The sequence below is a fragment of the Camelus ferus genome, chromosome 5 (assembly GCF_009834535.1).
Source record: "Camelus ferus isolate YT-003-E chromosome 5, BCGSAC_Cfer_1.0, whole genome shotgun sequence".
In the NCBI taxonomy this organism is placed as follows: domain Eukaryota; kingdom Metazoa; phylum Chordata; class Mammalia; order Artiodactyla; family Camelidae; genus Camelus; species Camelus ferus.
The window spans coordinates 59,510,738-59,533,591 of NC_045700.1; the positions used below are offsets into that span (position 1 = coordinate 59,510,738).

Below are 22,854 nucleotides of genomic sequence, written 5' to 3' on the forward strand. Positions count from 1 at the left end.
CCATTATACCACTAACGCTTCCCTAAATTGCTTGTATTCTTGATTCTTGATTTGTAGAAGTAAGCACTGTCTATTGTCTCCCCACTTCGGAAGTTTCAGAGTTAGCTGTCTGTCCTGCCCCATCTCCCTGTGCCCGTTCAGCCTTCTTGTTCCCCTGCCTTCCCCCGTAGTTGTGCGGCACCTTTGGTTAGTTCAGTAGTCACTGTTTATATTAGCATGACTGTGTGATCACAGCCGAGACAGGACTAAACAATGATTGTCTTTTCCTGTGCCACCTTTTGTTTTCTCCTAGTGTTTTGTTTACTTAACTTTCTCTGTACTTTCCATTAATTCATTCCTAAACTCTTCATCAACACTCTCAATGTTTTCGTAGGAAATTCAGATGTCTTGGTAGGTTCTGTCAGTGTCATTTTGCTGACGGAGCCCCTCCTGGGGCCTTCCGACCTGCCCCCACCTGACTGGCTGCCTTTTGCGTCTGGTGCCCGGCTGTCATCCGGGATCCCCCATCACCAGCATGCGTGTTCCTGTTGTCTCTCTCCCATGTCCTCCTATTTCCTATATCCCATGTCTGACTCTCTTGATTTATTTCCTACTTTGGCAATACACGTCCTGACGTGAGAAAAGGTATACGAGAGGTACATTTTTTTATTTTGAAAAATTTCATATGTAAAATGTCTTTCTTTCACCTATAAACTTGAATGATAATTTGGCTGGGTACAGCTTACAGTGTTACTGTGGAGAAATCTAAAGCCATTGTGGTTCCTGATCCTTAGTATGTGACACATTTTATCCTCTGAAAGTTTGTAGGGCCATGTTTATTCTAGTGTTCGGAAATTTTGATGATGTGCTTTGGTTTGGATCCATTTCATTCACTGTGACAGGTACTCTGTGGTCATTTCAGTCAACTCATATCTTTCAGTTCTGAGAGATTTTCTTGAATTAAAAAAATTCCCTTCTCTAATTTTTTTCTATTTTGTCTTCTTGGAGTTCCTATTTTTTAGATACTTGACTTTCTGAGTGATCCTATATCCTATATCCTATGTCTTGTCTTTTCTCTAGTACGTTCATGTCTTTTCTTGTTTTCTTCTTCATATTTTAAGTAAGTTCGTTTTTTGTTGAAAAATAATGTAGTTCACTGACTTTTTACAAAGTGAACCCTTCCATATAATAAAGATCCAGATCAGAAAAACAAAATTATCAGGCCCCCGGAACTCCATCTAACTACTGCCTCACCCAAGGGTAACTAACTAACTACTATCCTGAATTTTTAAAATTGATTTTTTTATTTTGAGATAATTGTAGATCCACATACAGTTGAAGGAATAAAACAGAGATAGCCTGTTTACCCTGTATCCACTTTCCCCTAGGGGTAACATCTTGCAAAACTTTAGTCCAATAGCACAACCAGGATACTGACAATGATGCAGTCAAGATACCAAACATTTTTATCGCCAAGATCCCTCATGTTGCCCTTTTGTAGCCACCTCCACTTTCCTCCCACCTCCACTCCCTACTGAACCCCTGGCAGTCACTGTGTGTTCTCTATTTCAGTAAATTTATCATTTTGAGAATGATATTTGAATGGAATCATACAGTATGTAATCTTTTGAGACTGACTGTCTTCTCTAGAGATTCATTCAGGTTATTGTGTGTGTCAGTTATTTATTCCTTTGTATTGCTGAGTGGTATTCAATGGTTTGGAGGTGCCACAGTTGATTTAACCAGTCATTATCCGTTGAAGGACGTCTGGGTTGTTGACAGTTTTTAGCTATTACAAATAAATCTTCTATAAACATTTGTTGTACAGGCTTTTGTGTGGAAATAAGTTTTCACTTCTCTGGGATAAACGCCCAGAAGTGCAGTTGGTGGGTCATATGGTAGTCACACGTTACGATTTGTAAGAAGCTGCCAAACTGCTTTGCAGAGTGCCTGCACCATTTTACGTCCCCAGTAGTAATGTGTGAGTGATTGAGCTGCTCTTTTCCTTGTCAGAATTTGCTGTCACTCTTTATTTTAGCCATTCTTATAGGTGTGTAGTGATACATCATGTTTTTAATGTACATTTTCCCGGTGGTTAATGACAGTGAGCATCTTTTCATATGTTTATTAGCATCTGTCTAGCCTGTGTCTCCTCTTTGGTAAAATGTCTCTTCATGTCTTTTGTTCATTTTCTAATTGGATTTTTTTTTTTTTTTTTTTTTTTTTTACTGTTGAGTTTTGAAAATTCTTTACATATTCTGGATACTAGCCCTTTGTTGAATATGTGGCTTGCAAATATTTTCTCCCAGTCTGTAGCTTGTCTTTTCATTCTGTTAGTAAACTCTTTCACAGAGCAAAAGTTTGTAATTTTGATAAAGTCAAATTTATCAAGTTTTCCTTTTATGAATCATGCTTTTGGTGTTAAATCTCAGAACTCTTTGCCTAGCATTAGGACCTGAAGATTTTCTCCTAGGTTTGTTTTTTTTTTTCCTTAAATTTTTATAGTTTTACTCTATGTTTAAATCCATGATCCATTTTGAGTGGCTGTTCATATAAAGTATGAGACTTCGGTTGAGATTCATTTTTTTGTCTGAGGATGTCTGATTGCACCAGCACCATTTGTTGAACAGGTTACCTTCCCCCATTAAATTGTTTTTGCCTCTTTGCCGAATATCACTTGGGCTTATTTGTGTGGATTTATTCCTGGGCTCTCTATTCTGTTCCATTGATCTATGTGTCTAATCTTCTGCCAGTACCACACAGTCTTGATTAGAATGTAGCTAAGTAATGAATCTTTTTTTTTCTCCCACAATTGCTTTAGCTATTCTAGTTCCCTTTCCTTTTCATATAAATTTATGAATAGTCTTGCCCATATCTACAAAAAAGTCTTGCTGAGATTTTGATAGGGTTTGTGTTAAACTTGTATATAAATTCGAGGATAACTGAAGTCTTTACTGTGTTGAATGTTTCAGTCCATGAACATGGTATGGCTTTCATTTATTTAGATTTTTTAATTTCTTTTATTAGCATTTTGTAGTTTTCAGCATATAGTCCTGTACATGTTTTGTTAACTTATACTGAAATATTTCTTGCCTCAAGAAGCTTTTGTAGATTTCTTGGGACTTCCTACATAGGCGGTCATGCCAACTGCAAAGAGAGACAGTTTCTTCCTTTTTGATCTATGTGCCTTTTGTTTCCTTTTCTTTCCTTATTGCACTGGCTAGAAATTCCAACACTAAGTTGCATAGAGTGGTGAGACCAGGCAGCGTTCCCTTGTTCCGTATCTTAGAGAAAAAGCATTCAGTCTTTCACCATTAAGTGTAATGTTACGTGTAGGTTTTTGGTAGGTGATCTTTATCAAATTGAGGAAGTTCCCCTTTATTGCTGTTTTTCTGCAACTTTTCATGAATGAGTGTTTAATTTTGTCACATGCTTTCTTTTCTGCATTGATTGATAGGATCATGACTCTTGTTTCTCCTTTGGCTTGTGTATATGATGGATTACATTGATTGATTTTCAAATATCACATGAGCCTTGTGTCCTTGGAATAAATCCCATGTGGTCATAGTGCACAATTCTTTTTTTATTGGCTAAATTTCTTTTCTAATATTTTGTTAAGGATTTTTGTGGGTATGTTTATAAGGGATATTGGTCTGTAGCTTTCTGGTTTTTGGACTGTCATTTTTCTAGTTACAGGATTCTGGCTTGACAATCCTTTTCTTTCAGCCTTTAAAAAAAATATTGTGCCACTTTCCTCTGATGTCCATGGTTTCTTTTAAAAGTTATGTTATTTTATCTTTTACTTGTAGATATACAATTCATCTGTAATTGATTTTTTGTGTATGATGTGAGGTAGAGTTATCTGTTTATTGATGCAATTTCTTCTTTTTTTCTAAGAAGTTGCCTCAAATTTTCTTTTCACATCATCTCTTAAGTTTTCATTTGTGCTTTTTTCTGTAACACATTTTTTATCTCTTTTTTGTTCAAACATTCCTTTTATCCCTTTTTCCTTCTCGTCCTACTCCTTTAAAATATATATATTATCCTATTTTTGTTTCATGGTTGCATTTCTTTTCCTACTTCTGAAGCGATTAATGATACATTGAAGAAATGTTTTCCTCCTCACATGGCTTCTGTTTTCTCCATGTTGATTTTTTTTCATCTTTGTTTTGGTTCTGTCTTGCCTGCAAGAGACTTTCTCAGCTGTCATGTTATTCTCGGTGACTGCTCATGTTTAGTGGCAAGGCTTGATGACTCTGATCTCCTGTGCAGAGTGATTTGGTTGGGTTGTTTAGTTGGGGAGGCTTCAATATCAGTATTGAGAAGTGACTTCTTTTGGGTTAGTCAGATTCTCCAGGGAAGAACCTTCCAGTTCTTGCCAGCCTTTGGGAACCTAGTGAGAAAGGTGGGATGGGAGCAGGGGGCAGGGGCAGGGCCATGGCTTGAACCTAGGGTGTGTTTGTTCCCTTAATGCCTCTGTTTTCAGTATGGCACCCCACTCTCAACTTTACGTGGTGCTCTATGACTCAAGAACCTCTGTTTTATCCGCTCCAGAGAGAAACAGCTCTAGTTGTTTGACTAGCTGTGTGGAGTGGTGAAGGGGACTGGGCATTCTGAGTTGGGATCTAGACTTCAATTAACTCTACTGTTAGCAGTACCCTCTCCTCAAACACATACACTCTTACTTGCAGATAAACCTAATATGGCCAATCCTATGGTCTTTGAGGGATTCTGAGGAATAAATTGTATTAGTTCTTGGCTTTCCCCACTGTCAACCAAAGTTTCAGCTTTCTTAGATTTACTGAGTTATTTACCAGTTGTCTAACTATGTCCTGGCTTCCAGAATTTTATTTTACTGCTATTATGCCTTTTAATTAATTAATTAAATAAACTAAATGCCCTTTAATTTTCCCAGCTTGGATTATGACTTTAAAAGTGTGTGTGTGTGTGTGTGTAGTGTCATTTTAGTGGGGTTTAGTGATAGAGTAAAACCAAATGCTCTCAATGTGCCATCTTTCTCCAGCAGGGTCATATAATTTTATACATTTTAAAAACAAGTATTTCTTTCAAGTTCAAAAAACAAAATTAATTTAGAAAAGAAGTCCAAAGGAGAATTACTGTTCTTCTTATGTGATAAAATAGAATTGGCGCTGTTGATATGGATAGGTGAAGGCAGTAATGACGGAAGAAAAATAAGTATAGAATATTGAGGGAAATCTTTTATCTTGGCAGCAAAGGATTGGATTTTGCTTTTCCTTCAAGTTTTTTTGAGGGGCAAAAAGGTTTTCCTTTTATTAAGAAAAATGATTTGGAAACTAGATAGAGGTGATGAGTTAGTTGCACAACACTGCGAGTGTACTAAATTCCACTGAATTGTTTAATGTGGTTAATTTTATGTTATATGAATTTTATCTCAAGTAAAACAGGGTTTTAACCTAAAAAAAAGAAATACATGAACATTTTCAAAGCTTATAGCTACGCTGACACCTGGCTTTCGTTAGCTTATTACACAGGCCTCATTAAGTTATGTCTCTATTGTCTGCCTAGGAGCTATGTAGAGATTTTAAAATGTTTACAAGCATGATCCAGGACGATTGAGAAATTTATTCTTCATTTTGGGAAAAAGGGGGAGCACTTCCAAGGGGTGACAAGTGGAGTTATTTCTAGTAAAGAAGATGAAAGGAATTACGAAGTATGTAATGTGTATACCTCCTACATCCAAATGTATTTGTTACAACTTGACAAGTCTTGATGCAAGCAAGACCTTTTGACTCTTTAATCATTTTTTTAATAGAAGAAAGGGAAACTCTGGTAGAATGTGGCACAGTCCCTATGAATTTATGCCTTTGATATACTGCTTATCTTTCATATGAAACATCTTGTCTCATAAAAAGGTTTAATAGCACTTTATTATCCAAAATGTGGTATTTGGCAGTTTAGCATGGTGCGTTAGAGCATGTATCCTAAAGCCGTAATATTAGGGTTCAAATTCTTGCTCTGCCCACATCTGAGTTATTTAAACGCCCCTTGCCTCATTTTTCTCATCTGTAAAATGGAGAGGATAATTGGGATATTGCGATGCATATGAATTAATACACTTAACGATCTTTAAATATTGCCTGGCACACAGTACATGCTCAATAAATGCTATCTTCTATTTTTGTTTCCTGACGTTTTCTTGAACTGCAATCCATAAAAGCACTTCTGGAAAATGTATGTGATATAAGCAGAATAAAAACTACTTCCTTGCCAGGGTATCTTTGTCATGGCTATAGTGACCAAATACAGTTGCGAACATGCAGTTGACTCTCGCTTTCTCATCACATTTGTGGTTGGGGTTGAGAGCTTATTTCTGTTTCCCCCTAGAAACGGAATGGGTTTTAGCTACCTTTATTTTCTAAGAATTCTAGACTTCATAGTGCAGTGGATTTGTTAGCAAACTAAAACCAAGAAACTATAAATACTATTTACTTTCAATTCCCTCTGTTTGGTTTGGACATAATCCCTGTCATTTGTACACTTTTCCCTAGAAATCAATAAAAAGATTGAGAATGTACCTGAGTAATACACCTGCCAATTAGAAGATGTAATTAAGTCAGCCAGTGGCCACAAAGAGTACTTGACTTTTTGAAAGCTATTTTTCTGTATCAGTATTGTATGGCTGCAAGTGATAAATGGTGTTAGTTCTCTCTCACAATTACTGTTTTTAGTTGTAGTTTGAAATCCCTCCGTTTCCTGCAAAATGAAGCTCTATGTAACCATTTTCATACTAAGCCATCTTTTAAATTTTACTTTACAGATCAACCACCAACATTTTGAAGGTCCTAAACTTTCTGATGGTGGTGGTAAGCCATGGCGACGGATGATAAAGTTGCCATCTTAACTGACGATGAAGAGGAACAGAAGAGAAAATATGTGCTTGCCGACCCCTTTAATGGTATTTCCAGGGAACCAGAAGCACCTTCAAATGAAACGCCCTCCCCCACTGAAACAGCTGCTCTTCCTGAGGAGGAAATAGACTGGATAGAGAAACACTGCGTTAAAATAAACAATGATCTTCTAATTTCCAAGGTTTTTTATTTTTTCTTTTACTCTGCATATGGCTCTCTTTACCCACTTCTGCCGGTGTATTATAAGCAGCTGGGAATGTCACCAAGCCAGAGCGGGCTGCTCGTGGGTATTCGGTACTTCATTGAATTCTGCAGTGCCCCTTTTTGGGGTGTGGTTGCAGATCGCTTTAAAAAAGGCAAGATCGTCCTTCTCTTTTCTCTTTTGTGTTGGGTTTTATTCAACTTGGGCATTGGATTTGTCAAACCCGCTACCTTGCGATGTGTACCAAAGATTCCCCCAACAGCTCGCCCCACCAATTCAAGTCCCCCGTTCACTGTCCTGCCAACAAATTCTTCCATTACCACATCACCTAGAGTTCGTGAGAAAAGGTACCTGCTTCCTTACGAAGGGCCAGTGATGTTCGAAGCAGGGCCCAATGTCACGGAAACTGTCATCTTCTCGACAGCTCTGAACAAGACCAGCATGCCCACTCTGCAGCCTCAGACAGATGAAATTACGGACCATAGCATGGACTTGACCTCGAACCCAGGCACTGCAACCTCTGTGCCCCCAGGAAATGCAACCAGGGAGACAACGACCTCTATTGTCACTACTGCCAAATCTTTACTTTCTGACCAAGTCACTCTTATTTATGATCAACAAGAAGTAGAAGCTATATTCTTAGTGATCTTGGTAGTTGTCATAATAGGAGAATTCTTCAGTGCTTCCTCCGTCACGATTGTGGACACGGTGACCCTCCAGTATCTGGGAAAGCACAGAGACCGCTATGGGTTGCAGCGCATGTGGGGTTCCCTGGGCTGGGGCCTGGCGATGCTGTCCGTGGGCATCGGCATTGACTACACCCACACAGACGTGCTCATCGATGGGAAGGGGTGTAAGCCCCCTGAGTACCGGAACTACCAGATTGTCTTCATCGTCTTTGGGGTTCTCATGACCATGGCCTTGATCGTCGCTACTCAGTTCCGGTTCCGCTACAACCACTTCAAAAATGGTGACAGTAAAGGGAAAGAGGTGGAGATCCCTCAGGTGGAGAGGAACAGCTCCACAGAGTCCTCGGAGGAGACACCAACCACCACCAGCCACTCGCAGGCCTTCAACTTCTGGGACTTAATCAGGCTGCTTTGCAGCGTGCAGTATGGCTCCGTGCTGTTTGTGGCTTGGTTTATGGGTTTTGGATACGGCTTCGTGTTCACCTTTCTTTACTGGCATTTGGAGGACCTGAATGGAACGACAACCCTCTTTGGGGTCTGTTCAGTCCTGAGCCATGTGTCTGAGCTGACGGCTTATTTTTTTAGTCACAAGCTTATTGAATTGATCGGCCACATCAGGTAAGAAGGCGCTTACTGTTGCTGTCCCTCAAAAGTTGAACTGTATCTTTTCATAGTTGATGGCACCTTTGAGCACATGTAAGAATATTATCATTTGTGTTGGGGGTAGGGTTGGGGTGGAATGGGGTTTTCTGTTGCTCTTTCTTCTTAAAATAGAAACAAATAGAAGGAAGTGATTATCCTGCTTTGATTATCTCACACAAACAAATATGCTGTTTCCGCTCTGTGTGCTAAGAGACCCTTACAGTAAATGTTTTCTAGTACAGGAGCACCAATTCAGTCAACTGTGTTGTCTGCAGACCTTGAAGGGCCCACCTATCTCAGGCATTTATGAAGAAGGGCTCAAGTGGATAAAGAGGATTATGTTTTTTCAGCCTTCAGTTATTCTCAGCCACTTGCTGACACAGATAGACCTTAAATACATGGTGTTTGAAGATGTCCGTTGTATTTAGTAAGGCTGTGATGTGACCCACCATAATTCCTAATCCATGAGATTGCATGGAAGAGAATCTTATATAATTTTTTTTTTGATTATTACATGAGTCTCTGCATTTATATCTACTTTGAAAATGTGGGACATTTAAAAATCTTCCACCTAAAATTTCCCATCTAATCTTTATAGGCAGAAAAACCTATAAAGACCTGGTGTTTCTTGTGTAATGTTTCTCACCATTAATGTTTGTCTGAAGTTGTTTGAGGAGTACTTTGCTCCTTGTAAGTCTTTGCTTTGTAAGTAATGCTTTGCTGTTGGCTCTGAAACGTAGATCCAGCTACACTCAAGCAATCTTACCTCATAGGAAAGTATGACAGGTCTGTCCCTAAAATCTGAAGTTGCCGTGACTAAAAGAAAGTGACCGTGTGTGTTTGTGTGTATGTGGTAATTTTTAAACCTGCTGTTTCTATGAGAAATCATAAAGGAGAAATAGATACTCACAAGATTTGAGAAACGTTGATCTTTTTTCCCTTAATTTCCCTTTGACTAACTGAAGAAATATTTTCTGAAGTTTCAACCATTCTTTTCCCCATGCAATTGTGAATATTTTTCCTTGTTTGGTTTGGTTTTGCTTTGGGAGGCTGTGTCCTGTTCTTTCTCTTTCTCAAATCTTTGACCCCTTTGTTGTCATTAAACAAAGTCAGGCACTGTGTGTGGACGGTTCCCAGAGCCACAGAGTCCCTGAGGCACATTCAGTGGGACCAATCTGAAAAGAGTCTTATGATATTAAGGACTTGGAATATCCTTTAATCTTGTCTGGGTCACATTTACATTCTCTGTGCTGTGTGGATTGACCATGATGAATTAGACAATCCTCTAATTGTATGAGCGGAATCTCACCTCAGATATGTAAAAATAGTATGTTTAAAAACCATAGCCATTTATTCTCAGAAAGGTATGCTGTTAGGTCCAGTGAGTGGAGTTCCTAGATATCATGATTTAATCACCCAGTACTGTTAATTGAATGTTGATTTAGTGCAGAGAATGCATATAGGTTTTATTTTCAGATAAATTGTTAGATTCTTCTTACATGTCAAGAAAAGTGGTTTCTTTTATGTATTTGCCTTTTGTCTGAGGTATATATTCTCATGATAAAATCCTGGCAGGTTTACTATTAATTTTGGTAATTATGTGAATTCTACTTGTGTTTTGTTTCCTAAGTATTACTGGTTACTCATTACTTAAAAACCAATGGCTCACTTGACCTTAACTTTCTAGTTTTATGTACAAGAACATCTTTTTTCCCCTTCCTTAATGATGTGATGGAAGAAGAAAGCTCTTGTGATCACATTGTTGCTTCCAAGAGCCTACTGGGATTCCATCAGTTTGTGGTCATTTACCTCTTTTGGGTTTTTATTCTGTCCATTAAAACGTATTGTCTTAACTATTTTTAAAAGATTCTGATAGTTGAAGTAAGATTATGTCCATGTGTTCAGGTAGAATGGGTATGTTTCTTTTGGTGAGAATGTTGGGAGCTCAGGTAGGTGGTGGTTGAGATTTGAGGGTTTAAATGTGCAGGGATGACAGTTTGAACTTTTCTTTGGAAGAATATCATGCATTAAATAGTTGATAAAGAGAAGTCATCTTTTTTTTTTTTGAATAATTATTACCTTTGTTTTAATATAATCTAGTTTATTGTAAATGTATAGGATCTACTTCTTTTTTTTTTTTAACATTTTTTATTGATTTATAATCATTTTACAATGTTGTGTCAAATTCCAGTGTTGAGTACAATTTTTCAGTTATTCATGGACATATACACACTCATTGTCACATTTTTTGAAGAGAAGTCATCTTTCTGTGCATTCAGAGTCTTTATGTTTTCCTTGTAGGATCATAAGGAGAGATCCGTCTATGGCCCTTAGGTCTGCATGCATGTTTTTGCAGTATTCTGTGACTGTCTTGTGGGAGTTTGTTTCTAGGAGTCAGCACGACCACAAAAGTGGTAACTATCCTAATGTAGTCCAAAGTGGATTTTCACAAATTCTTTATATAGACTCATAGGGAAGAAACAGTCATACCAGAAAACAGCTTTTAAAACAGCATGTCCAATTTTGAACCACTTACTATTTTAACTCTTCTACAGTTTGGGTCCAGTTTTGCAGGGAATATCCTATCTGTCGGTCTAAACACATACACACACACACAGAGTAAATGATTTCTGATTTTGACCTTGGATTTTGTCCCCTCTGGAAAGTAGCTTTCTCAGGCAAATAGGGTAATGCTTACTGTTTCTACTTTAAAAAAGTAAATTTCTTTTGATTTAAAATCACAAGACTTTGGAATTTACAGCAAGTATATTTCTAGGCTAATTTATGTAATGATGATAACTAGATTTCTTTAGCTAGAGATATAAATGCATCTTAAGGCTGTATTCACCTTGCTGAATGTTTCAACAGCCATGAGTAGGGTTGTGATCAAAATATATTGAAATTAATCATTTGTAAATTTGTAAAACAGAACTATTCAGTATTAGGCCATCACCTATGTTATTCGATTCAAATTTATTTATAGATTAAGGGACACACAAAAATCTACCCAACCAACTCTGACTTTGCCCTGAAATTCTTACACTCGAGGTCAGTTTTGTCATGCAAATGTTATCTGGAAGGGGTAATATAGTAACCATCATTAGCTATTAATTACTAGTAGTAATTGAGCAGCTAGGTATCCAAATGAGCTTGCCAGTCCATTAGGGAAAGAAGGAAAATACATGATGCAGACAGGAAGAGGAGGAACACACAGGTTTTCCTGGTGGGCACTGCAGGAAGTCCCAGAACAGGTAGCAAGATGCTTGGGCTACCTGCTGAGGACCCAGGGGAGGTAGTACAGGGTAAATGTTTTGTCGTTGGAGGAATAGCAACAGCATTATAAGAGTGAGGAAACTGCAGCTGGGGTGATCAGGGAAGCCGAATTTGAGCTGCCCACTGAAGGATTTAGAGAAGATGGTGTTTATCCCCTCCCCTGTTTCTACCTACCCCTTGGTGCCATATTTGCTGGTCCCCTCCTCACCTTGCATGGCAGGACTCTGATTTCCTCCGGCTGCTTTTCCCAGTCTCCTGGCTTCTGCCTGGGTTCAGCTCCTGCAGTGGTTCACCCACTAGACTCACAGGGGGGGCTTTTAAAACTCCTAAGGCTCAGGCTGCACTTAGACCAATTACAGTCACGTCAGGCTCTCTGGGAGTGTGCCCAGTCATTCCAGCCAAGGTTGGTAACCGCCAGGCTGGTGAGAGGCCCAGGTGGAAGATGAGAGGGAGGGAGGGAGGGGGGAAAACCCTAGCTCTCACAGCATCTTGTGTGAGCTTTGGAGATTGTTCCCTCTGATCCTTTCGGGTGGTTCTTGCCCTGGCCTTGGGTAGTTTCCTCAGGTGTTGGTCAGTACTCAGTTGGAGTCTGGAGGGGAGCCCTCTGCAGAGCTCTGCAGCTCTCTCTATATAGTTCTCTCTCCGGTGGTTCTCGATCCTGCTCCCAGACTCTCAGCCCTGCCTCCTCGACTCAGGAGTCTCTGTGCCCTGTCAGGCAGCATCTCTGATGATGCTTCCTACCTACGGCTCTGCCTGCTGTGGGTGCCCTTGAGCTCATGACCCTCCCGCTTCATCCTTCTGATTAGACCTCGTGGAGGCTGTCTGTGGCTTGCTTACCGTGCTCTGGCTTCTCAGCTCTTCCATCACCTGCCTAACCAGGCCCCTGATCTAAGGCTGGTGCTTATATCCCTGATTACATCCTGATGTGTATGCAGTCCTTAACTGCTTAGACCTCTGGTGCCAGTTGCCACAATGGAAATAGAATAACTCAGTTCTTGATTAAAAAAAAAAAAAAGATGGTGGGCCTTAAACAACTTTTTCCCCTTCTCATTTCTTAATGGAGCATTATTACTTATTTTTAAAAAAATGACTTTTACTGCAATAGAAAAAAATGTTAAGACTTATTTTTCATAGTAAATTTGAAATTATAGCTTATATGTGATCTAGAGGAGTATTACTCTGTTGTTTAAAAATCAAAATCCTGCATATTTTTCAAGTTTTGTGAACCAGCAGTTTATTTAGGCCTAGAGAACCCCAGATTAATAGGATGCAGAGGTGAGCACTAAAAGGACGGGGGCTGGAAAAGACAAGGGAGATTGGAGGCCAGATGGGTGCTGGGATGAGGAATATGAGCTTTTATCCTGAGTGCAGTAGGGAATTACAGCAAGGCTCAGAGCAGGGGAGGGCTGCAGATTTTCACATATTTGCATTATGGTGGATAACTCTGAAGCAGGGAGCCCACTGAGAAGTTTCTCAAAATAGTCCAAGTGAGAGGTGATCCAGGCCTGGACGCAGCAGTAGCAGCAGAAATTGAGGGAAGGAGTGTATTTGGGCGGTGAAGCTGGCAGAATGGTTTGATGTGGGCAGTGATATAGAGACCACCGTGTCTCAGCTTGGGTACAGTGGTTCCACTACATCCAGGAGGAAATTCAGGAAGGACATACAGAATTGGGGGAGGGTGGGAAGGCAGTCTGCATCCAACTCTGGGTTTGTTCAGCTTAAACGTGGAACATCTAGATGGGAACGTCTGACTGCCATAAGCCTGAAGGTACAGTTAAAACCAGGAACATAAGATCAACAAGGAAATCTTGTGGTGGAAGAAGAGAAATGGGCTGAGGAACATCAATTATGGTTGTCACCAATATTTTATTCTGAATTTCTGATCTTGCTGGAATGTTGATGTATGCTTTATTGCTTAAAGGAAGTATCTTCATGCTTAAGAATATTTTGTGCTATGGGGAATTGTGTTTATGATCTTTACTGTAACCTGTTTCCACATCTTGCCTTGGGAGCAGATGACTTTCTGAGCACCCTTCCAATGCCAGGCACCCTTTAGGAGTGTTTATCACTCCTTACCTGAGACATAAGCAAGGCAGAGGGAAACATAAAGAGAGAGGGACTAGAAGAAACAGAGATAGAAAGTCAGCAAATAGAGAAGGGAAATAGCTGCTGTCTCCAGGGTAAGATTTCTTCCTGTCCTTATTCACGAAAGGCAGTGTTACATACTGGTTACAAGCACAGGCTGGGAGTCACGTTGCTGGGTTCAGAGCTTGGCTCTGCCACTTGGAATCATGTGGCCTTGAACAGGTTACATAACGTTTTGTGTCTCTGTTTTGTCATCTGTAAAAAGGCATATCATTAGTACCGACCTCTTTATTTACTTATTTTTCATGAAGACTAAATGAGGCAGTTGCTTAGAACAATGACTGGCATATATTAGGAGTTCAGTTGATTTTTTAAATTATTACTTTGTCAATCTTTTGATTATTATGTTGCTCACAACTACAAGACTCATTGGAACTGATAAAAATACTGTGACTTAGTATAATGTAGAAGTGTACAGATCGTTAAGGCTGCAAAGTTAAGATGTTTGTGGTTTTCAAAATAAATAATTCACACTCAAAACCATTTTGGTCAAACTGAGATTTTCTCCTCCTAATTTATTGTAGATTGTTTATATTCTCCTTCATGCTATTTTTTAGGTCTTGGTGATCATAAGCTACTATCTCTGTAATAGCTGGCATACAGAATTATTGTAATCATAGCTATTATTGTTTATATGTAGATAGATTTCTATGTTTTCTATTCCTTTCCCAGTTTACCTTCAAAGATATTGATATTCATTTTTATAGGAAAAGTCTCTTAGAGCTATTTCAAGTATAGATTCTTATTAAACTGTAAGCTGTAGAGTTTCAAAAGTAGAAGAATTTATGATCAAGAGCTGAAAGGGAGTAACTGGGTTTTTATAGCCCCCTGAAAAGAACATCTTTGCTGAGAAATATATTGCCATATTGTATCATAGCTACTAGTCTGACTTGTTAATAGCAGCATTACTTATTATTGAGCTATTCATAGTTCAAAACAAAAGGCCATTGTTATAAGGTAGTGTAAGTGAATCTGGGGCTTTTGTTTATTGGTATCATATTTGGTTTGTTTTCTCTTCCACCTTCAGTGGCTGCATTGACTGAGGCGCTCACTGAACTAAAGAGAGCAGGACTAACTTTGTATGAGCTGTAGCTTTTGTGGTAGCTTCTCATGGGCCGAGGTGGTGGTGGTCATTGAGGTGTGCACCAGACGAGAGTAAAGGCAGCTCCTGCAAATTCATGACCTAAATAACCACTGTGGAGACCAGTTCAGGAGTCTATGGTAATGCGCAGGTTGGACATTTCCTATGGCTTGAAAATTTCAATTTAAGGTATATACCTGCCTGGAGAAACTTTTACACACATGCAGAAAGACACATACAAAGATGCTTACTTGCTTCTAGAAGCTTTTTAACAGTGAGAAAGAGAATTAGTCTAAATATCCATCAATTGGGAAGTGGATATGTTCAATATGGTATAGTCATAAGATGGAATATTATGCAGAAGTTAAAAGGAATGGACTAGATTGATCTGTCAACATGAAAAGCTCTCAAAAATATGTTGAATGGAGGAAAAAAGAAAATTTCAGAATGATACACAGTTTGGTACAATTATGCAAATCTTAACAATGCATTTCAAAAGTTATGCATATTTTTATGGATATACCTAGTTATATAGAAAAATTTTAATTTAGAGAGGAAAAATGCATTCTGAGTTCATATTAGCCCTAGCTTTCTGGACAGGACATTAAAAAAAGGGGACTGGGTAGGGGGGAACAAAGAGGACAAGGAAAACTGCCACTTTATCTGTAACATTTTATTTCTTTTCAGAAATAATAGCAAAATATTCACAATTTTCCATTCTTGGTGCTACATGTATATATCTTCTACCTTTTTTGATATTTTGTATTGGAAAATAGCTTAAAGCTTGATTCTAGTTGTAGTGGATCAATATAATTATCCTCCTGTAAAATAACCTGATATATGTGTGTGTAGCTGTATATGTTTTTAATTAAATTAGAATTGGTTTACAGTGTTGTTAGTTTCTGATTCAAAATGATTCAGTTATATATATATATTCTTTTTCATATTTTTTTCCAGTATGGTCTATTACAGGATATTGAGTGTAGTTTCCTGTGCTATATAGTCAGACCTTATTGTTTACCTATTACATATATATATAGTAGTTTGTACCTGTATATATTTTAGAGAGATGTATTGTATCCAAATATATCAAGTAAACATTGAGATTTTGTGCCACTAATATGTATTTTGCCCATATAATTTTATCCTAAGTAGCATGAATTTAAATGATTAACAGTCTACACAATTATCATGGCCTCAGGTCTTATTTCTTTCTCTTTAAAATGAAATCAGGTGCAAATCTGTAGTATCTCATTAGGAATTAATATCAAAATGTATCCAACACCCCAGATTTGGGTAGTGATTATATTTCTTTATATATAAAAAGAAATCAAGGTACCAAAAAATGGTATCTTAAAGATCATAAAGTTTATTGCTGACCATGAGTCAAAGTATGAGTGTCTGTACCAGCTGTTTGATTATCTTGAGTCATACAGGGTCAATTTACTGCCTTTATTGTGCAAGTCAAAAACCTAAGCAATCTGGCTAGTTGTATTTCTACTTATCCTTGGAAATATTTGGTAGACCGTCATGGTATCTAACGAGAGGATGGAAGCTCAGACATTATCAGAAAGAGTCAACGTTAGGTTACATTTGTCTGGGGACCATAGCCTTGGACCGTGCTACTTACTGTGTGTTGTGGTCGACTACTGAGCACAGTGAGGGATCCTCAGTCATGGAGGGTTGGCCGTGGTATTTCACGAACACTTAGGAGAATGAAAAACAGAAGGAACAAACTGGTCCAGCTTTGACTCCAGTCATCTTCCCAAGCCCTGGGAGGAGTGTTGGGTAGTCTGGTAGCTATCCTATTTCCTGTATTCTTCTTTTTGCCAGTTCACCTGTAAAGAGCGCACACGTGTGTGTGTGCGCGCACACGTGTGTGCATCTGACCTAGGTTCAAATCCCACACTTACTCTATGTCTGACCTTGGGTAAGTAAGCAGAGTAGCTTTATTAAGTTTCAGGTCCCCATTTGTAAAACGTGGTAATAATTGTATTGAACTTCATAGCACTGTTAAGATTAATGCGATAATTCATAGGCCATAGTAAGTGCTCAGCTGTAAATAGTAGGTGGTATTATTTCTGTTATTATTAGTTCACTCCTTCAACAAGTATTTAGCATACACTAGGTGACAGGCGCTTTCTAGGTCCTGGGGGTACACGGAGTGTGTAACAAGATAGACAAAGGCCAGTCCTCATGGGACTAACCTTCTGTTGGAGTAAACAGTAAACAGATTATTTCATTTCTGATGATGATGAGTGATATGTGGCCAAAATAATGCAGGATAAGTGTTCCCAGTGTGACTGAGGAGAGGGGGCAGTGTCAGCTTGAGTAGGCTGAGAGGCTTTCTCCGAGGAAGAGACATCTGAGCAGAGTGACATCTGAGTAGAAGGCACCAAGTGAAGGTGAGGAAACCACAGTGCGCATGGCCCGAGGAGAGACTGAAGGATGACAGAGGTCAGCGAGGTGGGCAGGGCCCTGCAAGGCCTGCAGGCTCACACTGAGACATGGTGGGAAGCCTTCGGTGAGTTTGAGCAAGAGGTGACATGGATAGATTTCTGCTTTTATGTTTCTTAAAAACACTTGCATGGATGGAGCATTTGTTGTTATTGATCCTGCCCTACTTTAGAAAGGTCCCTATTTTATTTCATTCTTTGAGTTTCAGAGAACTTGAGTTGTTCTTTTTTTCTTGAGTCATAGCTGGTGATTCATGCACAACCTTTGTTGATTTAGTTCCTTCCACCAATCCCAGATGGAGGGCTTTTTGTTTTTAGCAACTTCAGAGTTTCCGAATAGCTATAGACTCTAGAGAATAAGTAAAAAAATAAAAAATTGAAGTTTAAAAACCTCCAACTTTAACAGAAAATATAATTACAGGGCAATATTGTAAAAATAATAATGATTGCTCTCCTGCTGTTTCAGCGTTTATTACATGACAGTGCTCACCAAGGCACTGTGCTGAATGCTTTACCTTCAAAACCTCGTTGCATCCTTCTAAGAGCCTTGTGAGTTAGGCGTTGGTATGTCCGTTTTAGAGAGGAGAAGTTCAGAGAGGTAGAGTGACACCTTGTGACACAGCTAGTAAATAGTAGAGGTAGAATTCAGACCCAAGCCATTCAGACTCCAAAGCTCTGTGTTCTCAGCTACCTTATAGATTCATAGTACAGGCTTAGATTTGCGAGTATTTTGTCCTTTCATGCAACCCAGTCTCACCTCTTACCTAGTCTTACACTTTTCAGCTGCGAGTGATCAGTGTCTGGTACAACTTTTGCACCTATTGCAAGCACCCTCCTGTATCTTCCAGGTAAGATCTCCATTCCTCTAAAATGCCCCATTTTCTCAAATTATTCCTTTTGCCCCCAGTGAAACTCTCTGTCATTCCTCCAGATTAGCAATCCTCAAGCAGTGTTAGGAAGAGAGTAATGTGATTAAATCAACTCATACCAAATGTAAGTGGCAAAGACTGTTGCCAATGATGACTATGTATCATATAGAAAGAGTTAATTCACAATTGAGTATTGGATTCATTCAGTATTTCTTTAAAGAAACCTCTGTTAAATGACCAGGTTCTATTCTAAGGATACAGTGCTGAACAAGACAGAAAAGGTCCCTCTTTCATGGGGTTCACTTTCTGGTCGAGGGTAGATGACCATAAAACAAAAAAGAAAATGTTAGGTGCTACAGAAATGTTAACTTAGGCACCCGAGACATTGGGAGTTGGGACAGATTAAAGCAAATAAAATTGAGAGTTCTCTTGGGCAGGACCTAGTGTAGGTGGAGTGAGAAAGAAGAGTTATTTTATGAACTGGATACCAGAAGCGAGGGGACCCAAGGAAGGGGTATCAGTTCTGGAATATGGGACTTGTGGAAATCCTGTGAGATGATGGAGTTGCCCATTGGGAAGTTGCATTTGTAAGTCTAGATCTTGGAAGAATGGATGAGACTAGAGATGTCTTTGGGAAACATTGGCACATGGGTAGAACAGCTAGCTCCATCCCATGGTTTGAGGTTTCTGCAACCATCTTCCTCCTCCACTCTCCTCCTTTCCCTTCAGCTAGTAAACCTATTTTGGGAAATCATCTACCTCAAACAAGAAACATATTACATTCAGGGTTACTCTGGAAGCAGTGCCATAGGAGAGGACTGTAGGGAAGCAACAAGTTCAGTGCTTCTAAGATGAGGGTGAAAATTATATCCTAAAGTCAGAAAATGAAGTCTGCCTGCCTGCCTCCCTGCCTGCCTTCCTTCCTTTCTTCCCTCCTTCCCTCCCTCCCTCCCTCCCTCCTTGGTTTACAATGTTGTGTTAATTTCTGGTGTACAGCATGGTGATTCACTTACACATTTTTATGTATGGTTTCATATTAGTTTTCATTTTAGGTTATTATAAGATATTGAATAAAGTTCCCTGTGCTATACAGTAGGTCCATGTTATTTATTTTATATATAGTAGTTTGTGTTTGCAAATCCCAAACTCTTAATTTTTCCCTCCCCCTACCTTTCCCCTTTGGTAACCATAAGTTTGTTTTCTATGTATGTGAGCCTATTTCTATTTTGTAAATAAGTTCATTTGTGTCATTTTTTTTTTTTTAGATTTCACATATAAGTGATATCATATGGTATTTATTTTTCTCTTTCTAACTTATTTCACTTAATATGATAATCTCTAGGCCCATCCATGTTGCTGCAAATGGTGTTATTTAATATTTATTATGGCTGAGTAGTATTCCATTGTGTATATATTACCACAACTTCTTTATCCATTTATCTGCTGATGGACATTCAGGTTGCTTCCATGTCCTGGCTATTGTAAATTGTGCTGCTGTGAACATTGAGGTGCATGTATCTTTTTGAGTTAAGAGTTTTCTCTGGATATATGCCCAGGAGTGGGATTGCTGGATCATATAGTAAGTCTGTTTTTTAGCTTTTTTAAGGAATCTCCATACTGTTTTCCATAGTGACTGCATCGAATTTCATTCCCACCAACAGTGTAGGAGTGTTTTCTTTTCTCCACACCCTCTCCAGCATTTATCATTTGTGGACTTTTTAATGATGGCCATTCTGACCAGTGTGATGTGATACCTCATTGTAGTTTTGATTTGCATTGCTCTGATAATTAGCAATATTGAGCATTTTTCCATATGCCTGTTGGCATTCTTTATGTCTTCATTAGAGAAATGCCTGTTTAGGTTTTCTGTCCATTTTTGGATTGGATTGTTTGTTTCTTTTTTTGTTGTTGTTACTGAGTTGTATGAGCTGTTTGTATATTCTGGAAATTAAGCCCTTGTCAGTCATATCATTTGCAAATATTTTCTCTGAGTCCATAGGTTGTCAGAACATGAATTCTTGATGGATATATCTTTAATATTCTCTTCATGTTATTCACTCATAACTCAAGGTGTTCATCCTAGAGTAAGCCTCCATTCACGCATAGGAGTGGTGACCCCTGAATTTCTGTGGGACCGAAGAAACACAGCACTGGAGGGAATATGATGCCCAAAGTATCCTAATGGCTTAGGTGTGATTTTCTGTGCCCAGTGCTTATCTGTTAAGTAAAGCAGTGTAAACTGAGAAAGAAAACAAACCAAGACTAGACCAGCAAACAAATCAATTATTATTTTTTTAACACAAATCCCTGAGTGTAGGACTGTTTCTTATTGTATTACCTAATAGCTGGAATATACGTTATTCCACAAAGAAGATTCTTGTATCTTTTGTAGGGAATGATTTTATACTCAGTTTCCTAATTAGGCTAAATCAGAAAATCATTGTTTGCATTTCTAATACCTAAATTATCACTAGAAATAAAGGAAATAATATTATTGCAGGCTTTACAATTTGTACGGTTTTCATAAATACTTTTATTGTTATAACTACCTTGCAGAAGTTTTTTTTTTATATTCATTTTACGGTGGTTTAATGAGAGCTTGATGTCCTCCATTGGTGGAAAGACCATGGGGACTCCCTGGGAGCCTGGGGTGGAGCACTTGAGAATCTGCAGTCAGGGTTCATGGAGCCTCAGGGTCAGTTCCTAATTGTGTTAGAAAGTGTAGGTGTTAAGGGTAGAGAAGTGTGTTGCTACGGACTGAATTGTTCCTCCCCCCACCGCCCTCGCATTAAATTCCTAAGTTGAAGCCCTAATCCCTCAAGGTAATAGTATCTGGAGTTGGAACCTTTGGGAGATAATTAAGGTTAGATGCGATCATGAGGGTGGGGCCCTCATGATGGGATTAGTGCCCTTATTAGAAGGGACATTGCAGAGCCTTCTCTAGCTCTTTCTCTGAGCCGTATGAAGACAGAGTGAGAAGGTGGCTGTCTGCAAGCTAGGAAGAGGGTCCTCACCAGAAACTGACAGTGCTGGCACCCTGATCTCAGACTTCCAGTCTCCAGAACTGTGGGAAAATAAATTTCTGTTTTTCCCAGTCTGTGGCAGTCTGAGCAGACTAAGACATGCCTCAACAGAGCAAGGAGAGCCTCCGGTGGGGATAGATGGCTGGGATTCCCAAAGATTCTAAGAGTCAGTGGATGCTAGAGTAGGAGGGACCTGTGACCTAACATTGGGATGACAGTTGGAGTGAGTCCAGCAGTAGCAAACTTATTTTTCTCTTTGTGTAGGAATTCCTGGTAGCATGTGTATTGGTTGGTTGAGCAGACCTACCATGAAAGCCAAGGAAGGAACAGATTTGCTATGATTTGCCTAAGGTCCACCCTTCTGAGTGATGGGGTAGGGACTCAGCCTGAGGTCTCTGGCTTATAATTCCCAACAGAAATGTTGGTATTCATCAATGTACATGAAGTGGATGAAGACCAGTATCATTACTATTTCATTACTCTAAATCAAGTTATTATTAATTACTATTATTCTTTCATTACTCTTAATTAATACTATTAATTAGTTTACCCTTAGTTCTGTTAATGAGATTTTTGTTAGAAATCTAACAATTTGTTTCAAATACAGGTAGAATACTATAGCAGATCTTTGTGAAACCAGATTTTTAAGGTAGAGTGGTCCTTCATGCTTTTATGTGTGAAAAAGGGCACCGTTTAAATTTCCATCAGTTTCCTTCAATTCTTATGCTCGTGGTGGAGGAGGCTGTGCTGACTATGGAAAGGGCTGGTATGTGATGGCCGAAGACTAGAGTTGAGTCTTTGTTCTGCAGTTTGTTTAGCTACATGACCCTGGCAGCTTGGTTAACCTTTCAGGGCCTTGATTTCTTCAGCTGTAAAACAGAAATAATGATACCTCTTGCCCTTCCTCTTTCAGAAGATTATTGGCAGGAATAAATTAGATACTAAGTGGGGAAAATACTGAAGAATTGGAGAATATTATGGAAGTGTTAGTGTGGAGGGATGGGCATGGGGAGGAGTCTATGGAGAGCAGAGGTCTCAAGACCACTGAAGTTGATGCTCTTTCTTCCTCAGTGTCACAAAAAGAGGGGACAAGAGTGGTATGAACAAAATCTACTATTCAGTTAAGTTCCCTGTTTTAAAAAAGGGTAGAGAAAAGTTTCTAGTCCTAAAAATTTATTAGTTGACAAGTTTGGGGCAGGAGTTTATGATAATTGTATTTGTACTGTTTTTTCATGTCTTGAGACATCTGCAAGTTAATTATTACTTCAGGGAAGTTGTTTAGCATTATGAGTTGGGATCACATGGAATTAAATCTGAAAGTTTAAGAAGAGAAAGAGAGAGATGACCTAAAAGCCAGGATTGCTAGAGTTGGTACGACTCTTCACAGTGGGTTCTTTGCACTACCTCAGGGATCAAGGAACCGAGAAGACCAGGGCTCCTTTCAGCCCTGTTGGTGGGGCGAGCCCATCTCGGAGACTTTCCAGGCTCGTCTGGAGACCTGCAGTCTTGATGGACAGGTCCTGTGCCTGTGGTTAGATCTTCCCTAGGTGGAGTCTCCTGGACAGCCCTGACTCTGTTCCCTCTTGCGGTCCTGTGAAGCTGTGT

General features: G+C 39.1%; 1 protein-coding gene across 1 annotated transcript in view; it reads left to right on the forward strand.

Moving 5' to 3' along the window:
• Window positions 1–22,854, forward strand: part of MFSD6 (major facilitator superfamily domain containing 6) — a 69,590-nt gene that overhangs the window by 13,540 nt on the left and 33,196 nt on the right. Inside the window, exon 2 of the mRNA XM_032479921.1 lies at window positions 6,779–8,378. Within this exon, the coding sequence (XP_032335812.1) occupies window positions 6,832–8,378 (1,547 nt within the window). The 5' untranslated portion in view covers window positions 6,779–6,831. The remainder of the gene's footprint in view (window positions 1–6,778; window positions 8,379–22,854) is intronic.